Below are 19,358 nucleotides of genomic sequence, written 5' to 3' on the forward strand. Positions count from 1 at the left end.
TCCACCTCCCCAGATACCATGGCATGAATCAGTCTGTCCTTGCCTCTCTTCCTGTTTTCGTTTATTTCAACATCTTTTGCGCATCTACTGTGTGCTGGGGCCCAGTGAGTTGGGAGCTGTTTGAGGGCAGTGACTGGGTCTTATTTAGCACTGAGCCCCTCGTTGTGTATTGAGCTCTCTGTTCAGCCCAGGGGACCCAGGGGAACAAGATGTCACTAGCACTTAAGAGGTATGCATCGAGGGAATTCCCTGCCGGTCCAGTGGTTAGGATTTGGCGCTTTCACTTCCATGGGCCCGGGTTCGATCCCTGGTCAGGGAACTAAGATCCCACAAGCCGCACGGTGCAGCCAAAAAAAAAAGGTATGCATGCACTGAGGCAGTGAATGGAAGTGAAGAGGGGCAGAGCCTGGGGGAGTCGGCGGAACCCTCCTCTTCCACACCCACACACACAGGAGGCTGGTTCACGGGGAGCAGAGGCAGCTGCCTTTATTGGGGGCCATGGGCCGGCTGGCTTCACTCAAAGGCCACGCACTTGATCTTGAAGTCGCCATCGGCTGCCAGGTAGTTGATGGCCTCCAGGTTGAGGCGGTTGGGGAACTTGAAGTCGTATCCACCAGGCAGCTGGATGGTTAGGTCTGCCTGGTCGAAGGAGACGCACACCTGGGGGTGGAGAGGGGTAGTGAGCATGTGGACCCCATAGCGGGAGCCTCGGCCCTGCAGCCACGGCCTGCAGGTCCTAGGTCCCCCCAGAGCCCTTTCCTCACGTAGCCCTAACAACAGCCCCGCTTCATGGTGAGGCCCTGAGGTTGGGAGAGGGGATGATGCTCACCGAGGATCACACAGCAGGTGACGGGAGGGAGGGGAGATGGGGAGGGAGGGGAGGGGAGCAGGGTGGGACCCAGGTCTCTAGCCACTCAACCCAGCTCTGCCCCAGCCCAGCCAGGGCCCTGACCCCACCCCAGGCCCCAGCCCACCTCCACAACACTTCCAGGCTGGAAGGGGAAGACGGACTCCCGCTGCTCAGCCCCCCAGGCCCCGCCATCCTTGCTGTTACACACGATGGTGTTGGTGTCCCCGTGCGCGTTGAAGCGGGGGTTGAAGTGCAGGCACAGGTTGTTGCCATCTTTGCCCAGGTTCAGCACGAAGCTAGGGGATAGCGGGTGGGCTTGAGGCTGCCCCCGCCCGCTGCAGCCCCCTCAGACCGACCAGTCTGTGTCGCTCAGTGCACATGAATGGACCTCACCGGGGGAACGCATGGAGCCAAGAGGAAGGAGACCTGGATTCTAGCTGTGCCCTGCCACCTCCTTGCTGTGTGACCTTGAGCAAGTCCCTGCTCCATCTGGTTCTCACTTTCCATATCTGCACAGTGGGGGCTCCACAGGAAGTATCTCTTAAGGGCCTTGCTATGCTGACAGCCAGGACTCTTGTAGACATGAATTTGTGTCCCTGCCCGTTTGGTCAAGGTCAGGGACTCCCTCCAGATGGTGACCTCTGGGAGGGCAAGGGTCCTGTCTGTCTTGTCCATCTCTGTATCTCTGGTGCGCAGCATGATGCGTGACACACAGTAGGTGCTCTGTAACCGTGGGGCGAATGAACGAATAACAATAATACATTTGCTGAGTCGAGGTAACAGCAAGGCCTCCCTCTGAGGATTTAGAAAGAATGACATGAGCAGTGCATATGAAGCGTGCGGCTCTTTATACTGTCAGCTGGTCATCAACATGTGAGATGACCCAGCATTTCACCTCCACACAACCTCCCCCCTCCATTAACTGATTAACAAACGAGGCTCAAGGCGGTTGGTTGACTGGCCCAAGCTCACAAGGCTGCGGAGAAACTAGGCCAGCTGGCCGAATGAATGATGAGTTAAGGAAGGACCGAAGGAGTGAAAAGTCGAGAGTGAAGAGCGCAGGATACAGACCTCAGAGGGCGGGCAGCGAGGGTGACACCCTTTCATTCCCTCTCCCCGCCCCCCTCAGCCTCTGGTCCCGCCCACAGCAGTGGGGAGGGGAAGGCCAGCCGAGGCAGATGACGAGGCCGCAGCTGGTTTAGTTTAAGGGGGCGACAACGGTGGGGGCGTCCAGACTCCGCGGAGGAAGTGACTCACCCAGAAGACGTAGCCTCAGCAGCCGCCGACATTAACCCCGCCCCGCCGGAGGGAGGAGCCGGCCCGGCCAGCCACGCCCCTGCCAGGCGCGGGGCGGGACCCTCGAGCTCCAGCCCCCGCCCCCGCCGCCCGCCGCCCCCGCCGTCGTCCCCTCACCTCTTGGCGTCCGGGGGCACCTCGCCCCGCACTCTGAGGCACTCCCCTGCTTTGAGATTCAGGTTGCTGGCGACCAGACCCTGCGCAGACAAGACCCCGCCCAACCGGGTTAGAGGACGCAGGGTGGGAGGGTGGGAGGTCGTGCCCCCCGCCGGGAAGACCAGGCCTGCGCTGACCTGGCCGACCCGAAGGCTCAGGAACCCGGCTGCAAGTTCTAGACTCTCCTTCTTTGTGTGCTGCTGGGCAAGTCCCTACTCCCAACTGGGTCAGTTTCTTGTCTGTAACATGACTGAGGTTCTAGAAGACAGGATCTAAAAGTTTCTGCGGTTTAGCCCGGGGATTTTAGATGCAGAGTAGCCTGGGAGGTGGAGTGCTGTGCTCCATCGCCTCATTGAATAGATGAAGAGAACCAGGCTCCAAACGCGTCACACTGCGAGTTGAGGGCAAAGGAAGGTGAGTGAGGCGTCTGCCCCTCTGCTGGAGAGGAAGAGGCCTGGGGCTGGGCCATCCCCCACCATCCCCTTCAAGCTCCTCTGTGCAGAGAGGGCCAGGGGCTGGAGAGGAGACCCCTAAGGAGCACAGCTAGACCCCTCTAAGAAGGGAGAGCAGCCCAGGGCGGGAGCCTGCAACCTGGCTGGCTCGGGGTTAACAAGAGCCAGCGCAAAGCTTCACTGGTGTGAGTGGTTCCTCCTGCCAGAAACTTGAATCCTTTCCCTAGGGGCCTGCAGAAGATTCTTGCTGCCTTCTTGCTCCTTTATCACAGCCCCCACCCCCCAGCTTGGAGGAATGGTTGAGCGGGAATTCCCCCAGCCCCCACCTGACCAGCCTGGACAGAATCACCCGCCCTCGGCTAACCCAGGCAGGCTCCCTCCCGACAGCCTGTCTCAGATCCTGGCGACTTTTACAGCTCTGGAGCAGAGGGTGACTCTGCCCTGGCCCAGTGACAGGGACAGCTGCAGGGGGGAGGGGACAGGAGGCTCTTTGGGGGGAAGGGGGAAGGGATAGGGGCCTGGGCGCCCTCAAAATGCCCCACTCCACCTCCAGTCGGCCACACCCTTCCCACTCCCACTTCTCAGAGAGCTGCAGAATGTCAGCCCTTGGCTGTCAGACCCTGGAGGAATCCAGAAAATTCTTAAGCCAGAGAAGGCCTTGGGGAAGCATGGAGCCCACCCCCATTTTACAGACACGGCCACTGAGGCCCAGAAAAGACATTTGTTCAAGGCCACGCCACAAGAACTAGAACCCAGATCGTGATCTGCCCTCACTCTGCCTGGCTGTCTGCCCCCACGCCATCTGTGGGCCTTGGGGTGGGGTCCCCATACTCACACAAGCCATGATTGAGGAGAGGAGAATGTTCCTGGGACTTGGGGACCAGCTGTCTGAAGACTACCCGAGAGATGGGCCACAGCCCGCTCCCACCCTTTTAACTGGACCAGACCCGGGTGAGTCCCGCCCCCTGGACGCTGAGCCAATTGTAACTCAGAAGGGAGATGGGGGCCACGGGAGGCGGAGTCTATGGAATTTTGAAGCCAGTTCTGGAGCAGAGATGACCAATCAGAGTGGAGACCCCCCCCATTCCTTCTTAGCCACCCCCCCAAGGTCCAGGCTCCACCTCCTATTCTCTTACCCCTTCCCAAAATTGTGCTGTGGCAAAGAATGGGGGAAGCCAGTGGAAAATAGTTTGAGGATGAGCTAGGCCCAAGAGTTGGCTGGAAGAGGGCCAGGGCCAGCTATCTGAGCTCAGGGGGTCCCCCATAGAAGGCGGCTGAGGAGGTGCAGTGTCCTTCAAGAATTAGATCTGGGGTTCGTGAGGCTGCTCCCTGGCAGGGGCCAGGGCGTGGCCCGCTCTGGGCGCCTCTGCAGAGGACCCAGGACCCACAAAGCCCTGGCCCCGCCTGGGCCTCCCCCGGGCCTCCCCCGGAAGCAGAGATTGCGGCTGCTGCTCGTGCTCCTCACTAGCGCTAAAGAAAGGCTGGGCCGGTGCCAGGCTTGAGGCTGCCGCCCAGGCTCAGGGCTCAGGCCTCAGGCTTCGTTCTGCCCTCCCGAGGGGTCTGCCGGGGATCCTCCAAAAGCCCCTGCCTGACAGCCTGTGGCCTGTCCGAGAGGGTCAGGCCTGGGAGGGGGCCCAGGGTGAGCCAGGCCATGAGGGGATGGGGTCCCCGGTCTGTGCACCCCCATCCACTCTCCTCACATTTCTCCCTCTGACACCTGGCACAGCTTTCCCTTTCCCCATCTGTTTAGCAGATATTTTACTGAGTACCTACTATGTGCCTGGCCCTGAGCTAGCCTCAGAGGATTCAAAGATGAAGCCCTCAGTCCCTGTTCTCAAGTAGCCCACTGTTGGGGCAGAATCTGGCCATGAACCTAATTAAGAAGTAGCATGATGCAGGCTCTGAGGGAAGTCATGAGCGAGCATCTTGGTGGGATGGTCCAGAATGGGAAGAAGGTGGGTCTTGAAGGATGGGTGAAGAAGCAGGGACTGGCATTCCAGCATGGGCAAAGGCTCAGAAATGAGAAGGCACAAGTCTGGGGAACAGTGAGCATCTGGGCATGGCTGGAGTTTAGGGTGTGCTGGGGAAAGATGGGGCATGAGGGTGGGAAGCCAGCAGTACCTGGATCATGAAGGGCCTCACTGAGGGGTTTGGGCATTGTTTTATCTGAGGGTGCTGGGGAGCCACCGAAGGTTATAGGAAGACTGAGTACTGAGGCCAGATTTAGGCTGCAGGGAAAATCACTGCAGCAACAGAGTTGAAGGTGGGTTGGAGGGGTGCTCACCTCACACTCAGAAACCAGGTAGAGGGAGGAGCGTGGGGAGCACTGAGTGAGGTGGGGGGCTTGCTAAGAGAGTTATCAACAGGACCGCCTTCAAATCACTGTCCCCCTTCTGAAATCACCAGCACTGAAGAGGGAAGATGTGGACCGGGGGTGACTCACATCTGGAGCAAACCCACCCTGCCCGGCACTGCCTCCCCAGACCCCACCTTCCTCCAGATGACTGAAACCCACACTGGCACAGGAGGAGAGGGGCTGCCGGGGGCTGAGAGGCAGGCCCAGAGAGGTTGGGTTGCACCCCTTGCGAGCCCCTCATCCCTCCTCCTAGACCAAGCCAGCTGCCACGGAAACCAACCACAGAGCTTCACTTTTTCCTCCAGGGCCTCCCCCAAACCTCAGCATTAGGGAGGGGTGGCTGGGGCCTAGCTCTACTGCCTTTCCTCTGTGCTTCCCCTCTGAGGCCCACAGACACTCTCTCTGCCTGGTCAAGGAATGGGAGCATTTCAGGAGAGTCCAGGACCAAGGCCAGAGGTGCTTCAGAAGCAGTTGTTGCTGTGACTGCCATCAGGTGGGCCTGGCTGGCTGTTCCAACCCAGTAGTTGGGCTCTCAGGGCCTCAGGAGCTGCTTCTCCATTCTTCCCCCAACCTGGAAGACGGATCCAGCACCAGAAAGTGTTTGCTGTTGGATGAGGGGCTGCTTTACTCCTCTCTGGCATCTGGCCTGTCGAGGGCTGGTAGAGAGATGGAATGGCAGGGTGACAGGGTGTATAGGCTCCCGGAAAGGCCCCTTCGGGAGTCTGGAGACTTGGGTTCTGGTTCTAGCCCTGCCACGCTCTCCCCAGGGCATCCTGGCAAGCTGCTCCTCCCTGCTTGCCTCAGTCTTCCCATCTGTGAGTTGGGGATGTGCAACCCTGCTCTCCTGCATAAGGTTAGTACAAGGTGGAGTTCAGGTCTGTTGTACTTAATAGATGATTATTTTTTTCATAGAGTCTTATAAGGTTTTAGCCTTCCTCTTGTCTCTTCTCCCAGGCTGAGTTCACCTTCCTGGGTCAGCACTTCTGGGAGGCCTCCCTCTCACCACCCCCCATCCCTCAGCAGTCTCCTCCTGCCTAGGCTGCGGTGGGGAGTCTCTCCAGAGTCCAGTGTCCCCTATAACAGGGGCCGCAGTTTTCCTGAGGCAGGGACCAGGGACAAGGTGCATTGTGTGCCCCCTGCTCCCATCTTGGGGCCTCTTATTGGTGGCGCCTACTTATCTGTCAGGCCCTGTGCCCGGCGCCTCACTTTCATACATTATCTCATTTCGTCTTCACCGCCCTCCTGAAGCAGGCCACCGGGGTGAAATTTCTGCACAGGGAAGCTGCTCTGGGGCCCTGAAATGAAGCCGACGTTAGAATCAGAGAAGAGGGACAAGTCCTGATTTGGGGGCTACCTGGCTGTGACTGTAGCCTTGGTCCTTGTCCTCCCTGAACCTGTATCCAGGCCTGGAAGGTGGGAATGTTACCCATCTTGGAGGGTAGCAGGAGTGTAATCCTCTGGCTGCTTGGAGGATTACAGGAGTGATGTGAGAGGGGCTGCACGTCAGCTCTGTCTCCTGCACCCCTCAAGGCCAAGGGCACCCACCCCAGGGACTCTCCTCCTCCTCACTGGCCTGCCGCAGAGGCTGCGAGCTCTCTGGAATTCCTGCATCCTACAGGCTGGTGCTATGGGCTGGACCTTGGCTGCTGCCATGAGAAATGAGCTGAGCTTGTCCAGACAGGGGATCCAGGCCAGCATGGCCCTTCCCAGCCTGCCGACTCCTGCCCTGCCGCCGTGAAGGCCGCGCCTCCTCCAGCTGGCCGTGGCGGAGAGGGCTGCCAGGCCCACTGAGACACCATCCACACCCCCAGGCAACCTGGCTGGCCCAGCTGGGGAAAATGTGGGTGGTCAGAGCCTCCAGAGCTCCTTCATTTAATGATGCAGAGACCACCCAGAGAGCGTGGCCACGTGACCAGGGTCACACACGGCGCTAACGCTGCAGCCCTTTCATCTGCCGAGCCAAGGAAAGAACACTGTGGTCCGGGGATACCTGGACCTCAAAATGATCTTTTCCTCCTGCTCCATGAAGGAAGGACTAGTTGGGGGATGCGCCCAACTTCAGATACTTTTCCAAGCAGTTTGTGCTGGAGCCCGCCTCCCCACTTACCCGCTCATCCAGTGCCACCTCCCTGCCTTTGCTTATGCTGTTCCACCTGCCCCAGACAGCCACCTCCCCAAACACAGTACACTCGGTCACTTTTGCCTTCCCACCTGGTGTTTGTCCCCCTCTGAACACAGGCCCCAGCTCACCTTTGGGGAACCACTCCTCTCATATGAGGGCTGGGTGGGGTCCAGACCCTGTCATTAGCTCTCCAGGGCTCAGGCATGAGTCTTTTTAATTTTTTTAAACGTTTTGGGGGATGTGTGACAATTATAGACTCAGAGGAAGCTAAGACTTTTTTAAAAGCTTAGAAAATATTTGAGACTTGAGGAAAAAAATGTGTTGGCCCCAAAATTCTAAGACTGAAGAGCTGAAATTAATGAATGTTTACTGTGCTCAAACCTAACACTTGGTAGTCATAAAAATTGTATTACCTTGAAAACAATTTTGTGGGTTGAATTTTCTTCGTAAGTGTGCCCAGTTCTCTCTAGAGGTCGGTCACTCCTAAGTTAGATCCCCATAGCCAAATAATGTCTAAAACAAAAGCATAAAAATATTTGGGAAAATGTATAGCAAAAACTTCCCATAAATATATTTAATGGGGGCTATAGGTACATTTTAATGTTTTCTATAATGTGCTTGGGACCTGTGTATCAGGAGAGTTTGGGGCTGCAAATAACAGAAATCTCAACGAAGACTGCTTGAAAATTAAGGAAAATTCACATACCAAGCAGTCTGGAGCTAGGAGGTTTCAGTGGTAGGTTAATTCAGTGGCTCAGTGAAATCAAAGATCTGGGCTCCTGCATGATCATGGATTGTGGCCGTGTAGACAGTCCTTGCTCTTCTGCACAACCACAATCCACAATTCATCCTTGCTCTTAGGACAGACAAGCTAAAGGATTTGGGATGAACTGACTTCACATCTGCAACAGACACTTGAATGAGTCAGTTAAAAAATGTGAAGAGGGGCTTCCCTGGTGGCGCAGTGGTTAAGAATCTGCCTGCCAATGCAGGGGACTCGGGTACGTGCCCCGGTCCGGGAAGATCCCACATGCCGTGGAGCGGATGGGCCTGTGAGCCATGGCCGCTGGGCCTGCGCGTCCGGAGCCTGTGCTCCACAACAGTGAGAGGCCCGTGTACCGCAAAATAAATAAATAAATAAATAAATAAATAAAATAAAAAAGAGATATTGGATCGGCCAAAAAGTGAACGATCTTTTTGGCCAACCCAATATATACAGAGCAATTAAGCAAATCGGACAAATATGAACAACTGGGAATCTAGGTGAAGGGCACATGAGTGTTCATTGTGCTGTTCTTGCACCTTTTCTGTTGGTTTGAAACGTTTCTAAATTAAAATTTGGGGAGTGTGACATAAGAAATGTATATTTGGTCCATGACCCTAGTTCCTGACACAGAGTTCCTAAATCCTTTGGAATTTCCTAAGTGATATGGGTGCCTGAAAGAGCATCTTTTGTTCTAACATTTTGGTCTCTGACCCTAGTTCCTGAAACAGAGCTCCTAAATCCCTTGGAATTTCCTGGGTGATAGGGTCTTCTTTTGTTCTAATGAGGTGACTCTTGGTGGGTACCTGGATGGCTTCAGGAGGGGGGCTGGTCACTAGAAAGACCAAGCAGTGATCAGAAGAAGCTTGTAACTTTCAGCCCCGCCGCCCCCCATCCTCCAGGGAGGGGTGAGGGACTAGAGACTAACGATCAATCATGCCTATGTGATGAATCCCCTCCATGAGCATCCCCAAACCACACAGTTTGGAGAGCTTCTGGTTTGGTGAACACATCCACATGCTGGGAGGGTGGCACACCCTAACCCCACGGGAACAGAAGCCCCTCACTTTGTACCCTCCAGGACCTCATGCTATGTATATGTCTTCATCTAGCTGTTCATCCGTAAGCTTTATCATATCCTTTATTATATAATAAAACCGTATTCGTAGTGTTTCCCGAGTTTTGTGAGCTGTTGTAACAAATGATCAGACCTGAGAAGGGAGTTGTGGGAGCCTCTGATTTATAGCCAGTTGGTCAGTGCCAGGTGATGACCTGACACTTGTGACTGGCATTGAAGTGGGGGAAAGTCTTGGGGGACTGAGCACTTAACCTGTGGGGTCTGCACTAACTACGGGTAGTGTCGGAATTGAATTATTGATAGATTGTAGGATACCCAGTTGGTGTCTGCAGAAAACTGGTGAGTTGCTTGATGTAGAAAACCCACACATTTGGTGTCAGAAGTACTGGATTCTGTGGGCAGAGGAAACAGTTTTCCCTTTCAGTTGGTGTCAGAGAAGTGGGATTTGCTACAAAGGCCCTGGCTCATGGAAACGTGTGGTTTGGGAAGAGAAAGTGTGAAACAGCACGGGATGAGGAACCTTTGATTCCTAGGTGGTCACGTGGTCACCCATGGTATGAGCAGCAGCTGTGCTGCATTGTCTAAAGGTAAACGTGGGGGAAATCCCCTGGTGGTCCAGTGGTTAGGACTCCACGCTTTCACTGCCGAGGGCCTGGATTCAATCCCTGGTTGGGGAACTAAGATCCCGCAAGTGATGCATCATGGCCAAAAAAAAAAAAATTACGTATTTTTTTCTTTTGGCCATGCTGTGTGGCATGTGGGATCTTAGTTCCCCAACCAGGGATCGAACCCATGCCCCCTCCGTTGGGAGTGTGGAGTCTTAACCACTGGACCACCAGGGAAGTCCCAAGATTATGTGCTTTCTTAACTAATTTTTTTTTTAAAAAAGGTTAACGTTACCAATGGAATTTAGACATGGCTCCAAGTCCTGGGGAGCTGGCTTACTGATGCATAAGGAATTGCAAATAAAGTAAAACTTACAGTCCTGTGGTTATGCTTATCTGTAATAGCTAAGATGAAATAAAAAGAGTGCTGGGTGGGACTCTGATGCTAGACCAAGCTCAGATTTCAGTGAGTCTGAGCTTTGGCCACTGTTTCAGAGCCACCCCCAGAGGAAAAAATTATGGCAGGGACAAGAGAAAGTACCCCTAAGGCCTCTGGTCACCAAGAAAGTAGTCAACATGCAGGCGTGGGGGAGAAGGGAGGCAACACTAGGTAACTATTGAAACCAGGGGGTATAATGTGAAGGAGTTGTTTCATTTTGTGGATTGGTGTCATCAGCTTCCTGAAATACGAGCTGGGAGTCTAGGTGAAGGCCATATGGTTTTCATTGTGCTGTTCTTAGACTTTTTCTGTTGGTTTGCAACTTTTAGAGGTCTGGAGGAAACAACCCCAACAAGCTCTTCCCATGTTTCTGAAGCAGAGTCACAAGCAAGAGAAATATACTGGGCCATGCTTTGCGATCACATAATAGCTGCAACCGCTTTCACACCCAAAGCCCAGAAGAGTGAGAGGATGAGAGGGATGCACCTGGAGGGTGTTGGACCACCTCATGGAGCAGCCAATAAACTCTCTTATGCCTTAGCCAGGTTGAGCCAAATCTGTCACAACCAGAAGTCTCCACAAGAGCACATTTGCTCCCACTTCCTGATGCAGCCAGGCTCAGTCAAGTACTCCCTCTTCCCCAGAAGAATCATACTGAAGAGAATTTTCCAGACCTCGAAGTCCTACCCTCAGCCAGCTCACAGATGGCCACCTGCTCTGCAGAAGGCACTGGGGATGCTCGAGGCCAGCAGGGCAGACGTTCACAGCAGCAGCCCAGGTGTGAAGGATGCCTGAAATGGAGGCGGGTGCGCAGCATCTCAGCTGAGCTCCCGGAGGGTGAGGACCGGTCTCGCACCTCAGTCTCCACAGAGAGGGGCCGCAGCCTCCCGGAGTCAGCCAACACAAGTTCAGATCATGCCTCAGGTCATCTCACTTTCTAGGGGTGTGCCCTTGTGTTTAACTTAACATCACCTTTATGATGCTCATTCCCCAAGGAGTAAAGTGGGATGAGTAATGCAAGCTTGCTGGATTTTCTGAAGGACTGAGACAGATAGGTATATAAAGACTCAGTGAGGCATAAAGTGCTATTGTGCTAAGGTACCACTGCACACAGAATATTCTGGAACTGGGGTGAATCATTTCACGAAGCGGGTGGGCCAGTTCCGGGGAGAGCAGGCTCAGGCAGGGGTTCCTCCCCCCGCCCCACCCTGGACACAGACTTCAACCCACAGACACTCCCACTCGCACTTTATTAAGTACGGGAGGACTGGTTACAACAGGCGTGGAGGTGGCAGGGAAGGCCCAGCCCCCATGCCCACCATCACTGGCACGCAATAATAAATAAATAGCTGGGGGTGGGCGCGGGGGAGAGGCGGCACAGCAAACACTGACAGCACGGGGGGCGGGCCACAAAAGCCCCCCTCCCAAGCTGTGACCACCGTCAACACTGGTCTGGTACCATGATCAGGGAGGGTGGGGCTCTCAGCTACAGAAGCCCCCAGAGCAACCAAGTGGCCCCCTTTGTGGAGGAGGGGTGTCTTCAGCACTTGGACCCTTATTTATGAACAGAAACCTGGACCCCTGGCTGGTCCAGTCAGACCCAGATTGTCAAGAGGCCACTGTCTCTCAGACTTCTGGATTGTTCTATTCAGGATCCAAGAGACTAATGGGTCATTATTACCTAGGGTCCTGATTGGTCTACCCAGGACCTAGGACAAGAAAGGGTCATTGTCGCTTAGGTTCCCAATTGGTCCACTCAAGACCCAACAGCAACGAGTCACTATCACTTAGCCTTCTGATCGGTCCATTCAGGGCTCAGGACAATGATGATTCATGGCTACCTAGACCTCTGATTGGTCAATAGGAACCCAGGGCCAGGACCCAGGAGCAGGTAGAGCCCTAGAGGCCCCAGGGAGGAGGTAGGGGATTAAGTGCTCAGGGTTGGGGGAGTCCTCACAAGGCAGCAGGGCCCAGATTTAAACAAGCGGAGGTCACAGGGCAGGATATAAGGCCACCTGGCTGGGTCAGGCCAGAGTAAACCAGTGGCAGGGAGGGGGGAAGCTTCTGGGACAGCAGAGTGCCCAGCCACTGCTGGAAGGGGGTCCGAGGGCCCTGACATCTTCCCTGGGTTCCAGCCCCACCAGGGTAGAAACTGGGGCCAGGGAGCTGGTAGCCCTTAATGCAGCTCTTGGCCCATCACCTCCATCTACAGGAACAGGGTGAGCAAGGGTTGCAGCCGCAGTTGCTGGTCATGTGGGCTCAGTCCTCCAACCCCTCCATCATGTCCGCGATGCTCTCCACATAGTAATGGGGCACGAGGTCGTGCTGGCCGGCTGCCAGGTAGGCCTGGGCCTCCTCCAGACGGGAGACGCCTGTGAGCGTGAGCACGGTGGTCATGCCGCAGCGGTGGCCGAAGAGGATATCGGTCTCCAGGCGGTCGCCCACCATAAGTATGCGGCTGGGGTCCACGCTGAAGTGCTCCGTGATGCACTCGAACATGTAGGGGCTGGGCTTGCCCACCACCAGGGCCTGGCGGCCTGAGGCTGTCTCTACGGCGGCAGCCAGGCTCCCGGTGCCTGCAGGGACATGGAGACTCGGTCAATGCGGGTGGCAGCGGGGAAAGCATCCAGGCCCGGAAACTGAAATTCCCATCGAGGCAGCTTGGCACGGGGGTCAAATTAGGCACTGAAATGAGTTAAAAGGTCACCTGCTTCCAAGTCTTAGTGTAGGGGTTAAGGGCACAGACTCTGCAACCAGATGCCTGCATTCACACCCCATCTCCACCTTTCTTGGGCAGGCTATTTAACCTCCCTGTGCCTCAGTTTTCCCATCTCTTGTATGGGGATATCAATGGCAGTATCTCATGTGGGTATTGTAAGGCCTGAACGAGCCACTGCACGTAACTGGGCCTGGCTCAGTCACCCCTGCGTGCGGTTCACAATTTTACCCAGGCAGCCACACGCCTTTGGGCAAGCCAACCTCTCTGAGTTTCCCTAGACTCACTGGAAAGGGGGATCCAAGTAATGCCTACCTTCAAAGAGGTGCTGTGAGCACCACAGGGGCAAATGCTTTGGAAACAGAAAAGCCCTTAACAAACAGCAGTTGTAGTCATTGCTACAAGAATGTGTGCTCCTGGCATCGGAAACTGGCACGGCCCTTTTGGAACACAGCAGGGCACAGAAATGTTCGCACCTCTGACCCAGTCAGCCTCCACTGGGAAAGTGATCACAAGGCGAGAATTCAAACTGGAGACAAACAGCTACATGCTTGAAGATGTCTGTGGCCTCAGTAACTATAATAAGCAAAATTGTGGAACGCACCCAAGTGTTTAACAATAGGAGGACTGTTTAGAAAAGGCTAATTCCCAGCCCAGTACCATCCTGTCCCACACAGAGTCCACTGTGCCCGTCTCAGGGGTACATCTTTGTGCCAGAATGTTCTACCTTCACTAATGATGAGCACATTCTAAAGTGCCAGGGGCTGTGTGGGAGCTCATGAACGCCCATTTTACAGATGAGAAAGCTGACGTTCAGTGTCGTTAAGTAACTTGTCCAGGGTTGCACAGCTTAATAAGTGGCAGATAAAGGATATGCATTCAGGTAGGTCTGACCCAGACACGTGCAGGGCCAGCTTGTACTGGCTTGGGAGTGCTGAATGTTTCATTTTCAGGAATTCTGAAATGAGTTGGTGGTTAAACAAAGCCACTATTAAAAGTCAACTTATATAAACTTAACAAGTGAAATATTTTTAAAACAAAGGTAATAAATTCTCAAAACTCATCACTTCCTAATTATTTTACCATTATCTATGCTCTTGAGGTTACTTGCATCCTAATGATGGAAATATTACAGAATGGTGTGTACGCATCTTCCCAACCCCATGATGAGAGGTGACTTCACGTTGGTAGGCTGAAATCAGCCACAGTGGGGGGAGTACTTACACCACAGAAATTGGCAAAAGGCATAAATCAAGACTCTTCCAGTTACTAGACATCAGTACTCCAATGGTCTGACCCCAAATGCTCTGGGCCTCCTGTCTCCCTTCTCACAGGGGATGACACTCAACTTGATTAAGCCGAAGACACAGAAGGTGCACAAACAGGAAGAATCCTCAACCCTGCGGCCCCCAGATGAGGAGGAAGAACTTCCTTAGGATCAAGGCAGAGCTGGCCCAGAGCAACCCTGATGGGAAGGTCTCCCTGACCTCTGACCTAGAACTTGCCTGCTTGTTTTCCTGAAAACTGGGTAGGGAAGAAAAGCCATTTGCCCTGTTAGAAATTCCTTCCAGGATGGGAAGGGCTCAACTGCGTCACCCCAAAGTGATTTTCTCAGCTCAAGAATGGTAGCTCTGGGGACTTCCCTGGTGGTCCAGTGGGTAAGACTCCGTGCTCCAAATACAGGGGGCCTGGGTTCGATCCCTAGTCAGGGAACTAGATCCCGCATGCATGCCGCAACTAAAGATCCTGCATGCCGCAACTAAGACCTGGCGCAGCCAAAATAAAAAAAAAAAAAAAATAGTAGCTCTGTCAGCATATTCCTTTCCTTTTTAAAATAAATTTATTTATTTTTGGCTGTGTTGGGTCTTCGTTGCTGCACGGGGGCTTTCTCTAGTTGCAGCGAGCAGGGGCTACTCTTCATTGCTGTGCGCGGGCCTCTTGCTGCGGTGGCCTCTCCCGTTGCAGAGCACGGGCTCCAGGTGCGTGGGCCTCAGCAGTTGTGGCACCCGGGCTCCACAGCGCAGGCTCGGCAGTTGTGGTACACGGGCTTAGTTGCTCCGCAGCATGTGGGATCTTCCCGGACCAGGGCTTGAACCCATGTCCCCTGCATTGGCAGGCAGATTCTTAACCACTGAGCCACCAGGGAAGTCCCAGCATCTTCCTTTCCTACCAGGTCGGAGCCGATCCCTCTTGGCCCCCCATGTCCCACCTCACTCACTCAGCCAATATTACTGAGGCCCAACTATGTGCCAGGCACTGTGTGAGGCACTGGGAATAGAGCAGTGAATGAAACTAAGATCCGTACCCTGGGTGAGTGAGCATCCAAGCCGAGGAGTCTATGAACGTAACTGTCCTCAGACCACTACATCCCACTCTTCTCAACATCCTGTCATCCAAGGCTGGCATATGTTTTGCTGGTGATGTATTCCTAAGACAACAGGCATTTCTATTTGCCAGCTCAAGTGGCTGCCACATGGTAAATAGGTAAACACACAATTTAGGAGACCCATAGGGACTGGGAAGGGGGAACTGGGGTGAGATTAGCATTATTTCAGATTTTATGCATATTGGGGCCTTTATTAGTGTTTTTATTCCACTTTTAAAGCTGCATGATTCAGTTGTGCCCAAACAGGACACCAGCACTCTATCTGTTAAGCTCTGTCTCCCCCTCTTGGCTGTGGGAATGACCAGCAGAGCCGGCGGGCAAAGCCAGGTGGGGGCTGAGACCCAAGGGGCATGCGTGGGCAGGGCCTGGTCTCTCCCCAGCTCCTCCACACCATCCTTCCTGAGCCCCTGGGGGAGCTTCTGAACCCACAACCTTAACCTGAGCTTTGAGGCCTCCAAAGAAACTCACTTTTCATAGCATGGCCTAGGGCAGGCAGGAGCTAGTGCAGCTGGGAGCCCTGACCAGCGCCCTCACCTTGGATTTATGGGGAAACTGAGACTGAAGTGGTCATGCAGCAAAGCTAAGAGGGGCCTAGAACTGTAAGATTCTCAGCCTGGAACGGGTTCTGCCATGGCTCAAGCCCTGTTCCATTCCCTAGTGCCCTGTCCTGCAAGATGCCTCCTCCAGGAAGCTTTCCCAGATCTCCTCAGCTCTAGGACCTCCCTGCCACCCATCTTAATACTGTGTCTACTCCTCAATCGATTCCACCCTGCCCTCCTAGGATTCGGTATCAACCGAGTCAGCAGCCAGCAGGGAGTGAGTCATGGAGATCTGTCCCTGCCCTCAGCTTATTGACTGGTTGACCACACACACACTCACTACTGTCAGCCTCTGCTACCATCTGCCCTTGTCTAACTTGAACCCTCCAAGATGTAGGAGCCTCACTTGCTCCTGCTTTCTCTGCAGATCTGAATTCCCAAATGACAGCAGTGAAGAGTGCCTTGGATGGAGGGGGTGGGGTTTAGAGGTTGGGGGTAAGGTGGCCTCAAGAGCCAAGTTCAGATCCTCTTGCTCTTTCTTGGGTGGCTCACTTCCCCTTCTCTTAGCCTCAGTTTAACTGGGAAATGGGACAATAACTTCCATCTCCAGGATAATTCTGAAACTAAATAACAGACACCAAGGTGCATCATAAAGCTCTGTAACAGGAGAGGTCTTGGATACAATTTACATCATCTGAGCACCTACTATGTAGCAGGCACTCATCCTGATCACTCTCTCCTCAGCGAAACGGTAATGGTTACTATTCTACACCCAGGGCAGAGATGCTCAAAGGTTATGTAACTTAACAAGATTACAGAGCCCTGGAGCTGGAACTGGAACTCAGGTCAAACTCCATCCACCTTCTGTGTTCCCTACACACCTGCCTTCAACCTGCCGCTAGAAACTCCTGTTCCAAACCTCCAACGGTGGTGGTGGTGGTGGGGGAATCCTTCCAGGCTTTGTCCCCAACTCTCCGACCTCACCCCGATGGCGGGTGGGGAAAATGACAGGAGCCCTTGAGGCTGGTTCAGAAAGGCCAGGATTGGTAGTCGGGGCCCTGGATTCCGCCTGCAACTCCTTGAGCCACAATGGGCCTCAGTTTCCTCATCTGTCAAACCGGGACCCCACTGCTGCCCCTCACAGGGCGACGGTTGCAAGAATTACCACATGTGGACATGAAAGCATCTTGGGCTCTTGCTGGGTGGGGACCGCCCTCACATCCCTCCTGTTCCCCACCTTTCACCTGGATACGCCCCTTCCCCACCCCACTCGCACGAGTGGAGGCATAAGCGCAGGCCGCCCCCTAGCTCAGTTTCCCCGCCAGCCCCGCGCTCACCGGGAGTCCGGCTGCCGTCGCTGAGCGGGTGCCACGGGTCGCGGTCGGTGGCCACCAGCAGGCAGTCGGGGTCGCGCAGGTGCGCGCAAGCCTCGCTCAGCTTAGCGAAGGAGAAGTTCTCGTCGTACCCCACCAGCACGGCGCGCACGCGCGGGGCCGAGCCCGGGTCCTCGTCGGGGTCCCCCGCCAGGCGCAGCCCCGCGGCGCGCAGCTCGGCCCGCAGCCCCTCGCCGCCCAACACGAACACCGCGCCCTGCGCGTCCGGCGGCCCGAGCAGGCGCTGGCGCAGCAAGCGCGCAGCGCACAGCGCGGAGCTGAAGAGCTGCTCGGCGCGCAGCCCCCCGAAGCCAAGGCGCGCGAAGCGGAGGGCCAGCTCGGGCCGCGCGCGCCGGCTGTTGTTGCTCACGAACAGCGCCGCCTTGCCAGCCCGCGCCAGCCGCTCCAGCAGCTCCGGGGCGCCCGGCACGGCGCGCTCGCCGTTCCACAGCACCCCGTCGCAATCGAAAAGGACCCCCTGCGCCCGGCCCAGCACGTCGCGCAGGGCCGCGCCGCGCAGCCGTTCGCAGCGCGCCATGCAGCCTGCTGGCTGCCCGCACGCTCGCGCCGCGCCGCTCTCTTTCCGCGAGCACGGCGCGCTCGTCCGCAGCTGGCTGGTTTCCGGCACCTGCCAATCGGAGCGCCGGAAGGGCCAGGGGGCGGGGTCACGGCCCGGCCCGCGGCCAATGGGGGCTAGAGTCTCGGGGAGGAGCTGGGCCGCGAGCTAAGGGAACCTGGAGAAAAGGGCGGAATCGCGGCCGCCACCGAGGGAAAGGAACCAACGACGGCCTAGCCTGGTCCTTCGTCACTCCCCTTAGTTCCGCTGGGCCAGTAGTCGCTGAGCTTCAGCCCTACTGTCTTCTTGCAAGGATGGGAGGCTGAGAGACTGACCCTCCTTTTGACCAATAAGGAGTTAGAAGTAGAAAATATGGCCCGCTCCGCGTTCCCCAGCCAATCAGAAGCTTAAGACGGCTGGTTGCTAGGAGGAAAACAGATGCTAAAGGAGATGTTATCTTTGGGTCAAATCTCTTTGCCCTCTGAACCGTGATCACACCAGTTCCGAGCGAAGTCTTGAGAAGAGTGTGGGTGTGTTGGGGAGAGAGGCACACGGTGTCCTCTCGGACGCTGGAGCCCTTGGTCTAGACCAGTGGTTCTCCACTCTGGCTGTGCGGTGGAGTCCCCAGGAGAACGAATTTTTTTTTTTTGAGATATAATTTACATACAGTAAGATGTGTAGACCTTAAATGTACAGTTCCATGACTTTTAAAAAATATTTATTTAATTTATTCATTTTTGGCTGCTTTGGGTCTTCGTTGCTGTGCGTGGGCTTTCTTTAGTTGCAGCAAGTGGGGGCTACTCTTCCTTGCGGTGCTCGGGCTTCTCATTGAGGTGGCTTCTCTTTGTTGGGGAGCACGGGTTCTAGGTGCGTGGGCTTCAGTAGGTGTGGCACACGGGCTCAGTAGTTGTGGCTTGCGGGATCTAGAGTGCAGACTCAGTAGTTGTGGCGTACAGGCTTAGTTGCTCCGCAGCATGTGGGATCTTCCCGGACCAGGGCTCAAACCCGTGTCCCCTGCGTTGACAGGCATTCTTAACCACTGCGCCACCAGGGAAGTCCAGTTCCATGACTTTTGAGAAACGTTTTTTTAAAAATACCGATGTGTGGCAGGATCCCAGAAATTCTAGTTTGTTTTGGGTGAGACCTGGCATTTCAAAATTTCTTTGCTTTTTTAATTACCCAGGGATTCTACTGTGAGGCCAGAGTGGAGAGGCACTGGGCTAGAGGCAGCCTGTCACCCGAGGACCCTGAGCGGGAAGGAGACAGAGCAGCAGTAGCCAGTTGCCCAAGGCAGTGATGGGACCCAGCTGCCTAGGTCCCCACTTGGGGAGGTATGTGTCACAATTCTGAGGTTGTCTGCCAACCTCTGAGAAGGTTCTGAAGACGTGTCTGACCCCCAGGAGCAACTGGAGCTTCAAAGACCTGGGAAAAGCCACACCCTGTCACTCAGGCTCTGAGGCTGATATTTTCTGTTCCTCAGTGCCCTGGGCATTTGCTCCTGGCCTTTGCATAGGTGGTCTTCTTTGCTTGGAATGTTCTTCCTTCTTCCCTTTTTTAGCTGGTCAGCTCCTGAAAGACTCCCCCTCAATATCACCTCCTCCAGGAAGCCTTCTTGACGTCCACCCTACACACATAAACACACACACACATGCACACACACCAGTCTGGGTT

General features: G+C 55.0%; 2 protein-coding genes across 3 annotated transcripts; both read right to left on the reverse strand.

Moving 5' to 3' along the window:
* Nucleotides 1-460: 460 nt before the first annotated feature.
* On the reverse strand, nt 461-3,702 carry LGALS1 (galectin 1). Its single transcript, XM_081247946.1, has 4 exons — nt 3,590-3,702; nt 2,264-2,343; nt 975-1,146; nt 461-660 (listed from the first exon to the last, which is right to left on the reverse strand). The coding sequence occupies exons 1-4, from the start codon at nt 3,596-3,598 to the stop codon at nt 514-516; spliced, it is 408 nt and encodes a 135-aa protein (XP_081104072.1). The 5' UTR covers nt 3,599-3,702; the 3' UTR covers nt 461-513.
* A 7,679-nt stretch (nt 3,703-11,381) lies between these two features.
* On the reverse strand, nt 11,382-17,701 carry PDXP (pyridoxal phosphatase). Of its 2 annotated transcripts, none has more exons than XM_081249528.1 (2): nt 17,096-17,701; nt 11,382-12,693 (listed from the first exon to the last, which is right to left on the reverse strand). In XM_081249528.1, the coding sequence occupies exons 1-2, from the start codon at nt 17,667-17,669 to the stop codon at nt 12,377-12,379; spliced, it is 891 nt and encodes a 296-aa protein (XP_081105654.1). In that variant the 5' UTR covers nt 17,670-17,701; the 3' UTR covers nt 11,382-12,376. The 2 variants fall into 2 exon arrangements, with proteins under 2 accessions (XP_081105654.1, XP_081105655.1); XM_081249529.1 differs by lacking the exon at nt 11,382-12,693 and adding an exon at nt 13,221-13,791.
* Between the last annotated feature and the right edge of the window lie 1,657 nt (nt 17,702-19,358).

The sequence above is a fragment of the Mesoplodon bidens genome (assembly GCF_964165515.1).
Source record: "Mesoplodon bidens genome assembly, chromosome: 11".
NCBI classification, from domain to species: domain Eukaryota; kingdom Metazoa; phylum Chordata; class Mammalia; order Artiodactyla; family Ziphiidae; genus Mesoplodon; species Mesoplodon bidens.

What these genes read in the sequence shown, in the direction of transcription:
- LGALS1 (XM_081247946.1), bottom strand. An exon ending in GTGCCCCCGGACGCCAAGAG is followed by an intron (nt 1,147 to 2,263) that starts GTGAGGGGACGA and finishes GCTATCCCCTAG; the next exon opens with CTTCGTGCTGAACCTGGGCA. An exon ending in AGCCTGGAAGTGTTGTGGAG is followed by an intron (nt 661 to 974) that starts GTGGGCTGGGGC and finishes CTCCACCCCCAG; the next exon opens with GTGTGCGTCTCCTTCGACCA.
- PDXP (XM_081249528.1), bottom strand. Translation starts at nt 17,669, where the DNA reads ATGGCGCGCTGCGAACGGCTGCGCGGCGCGGCCCTGCGCGACGTGCTG. An exon ending in CGACGGCAGCCGGACTCCCG is followed by an intron (nt 12,694 to 17,095) that starts GTGAGCGCGGGG and finishes ATGTCCCTGCAG; the next exon opens with GCACCGGGAGCCTGGCTGCC.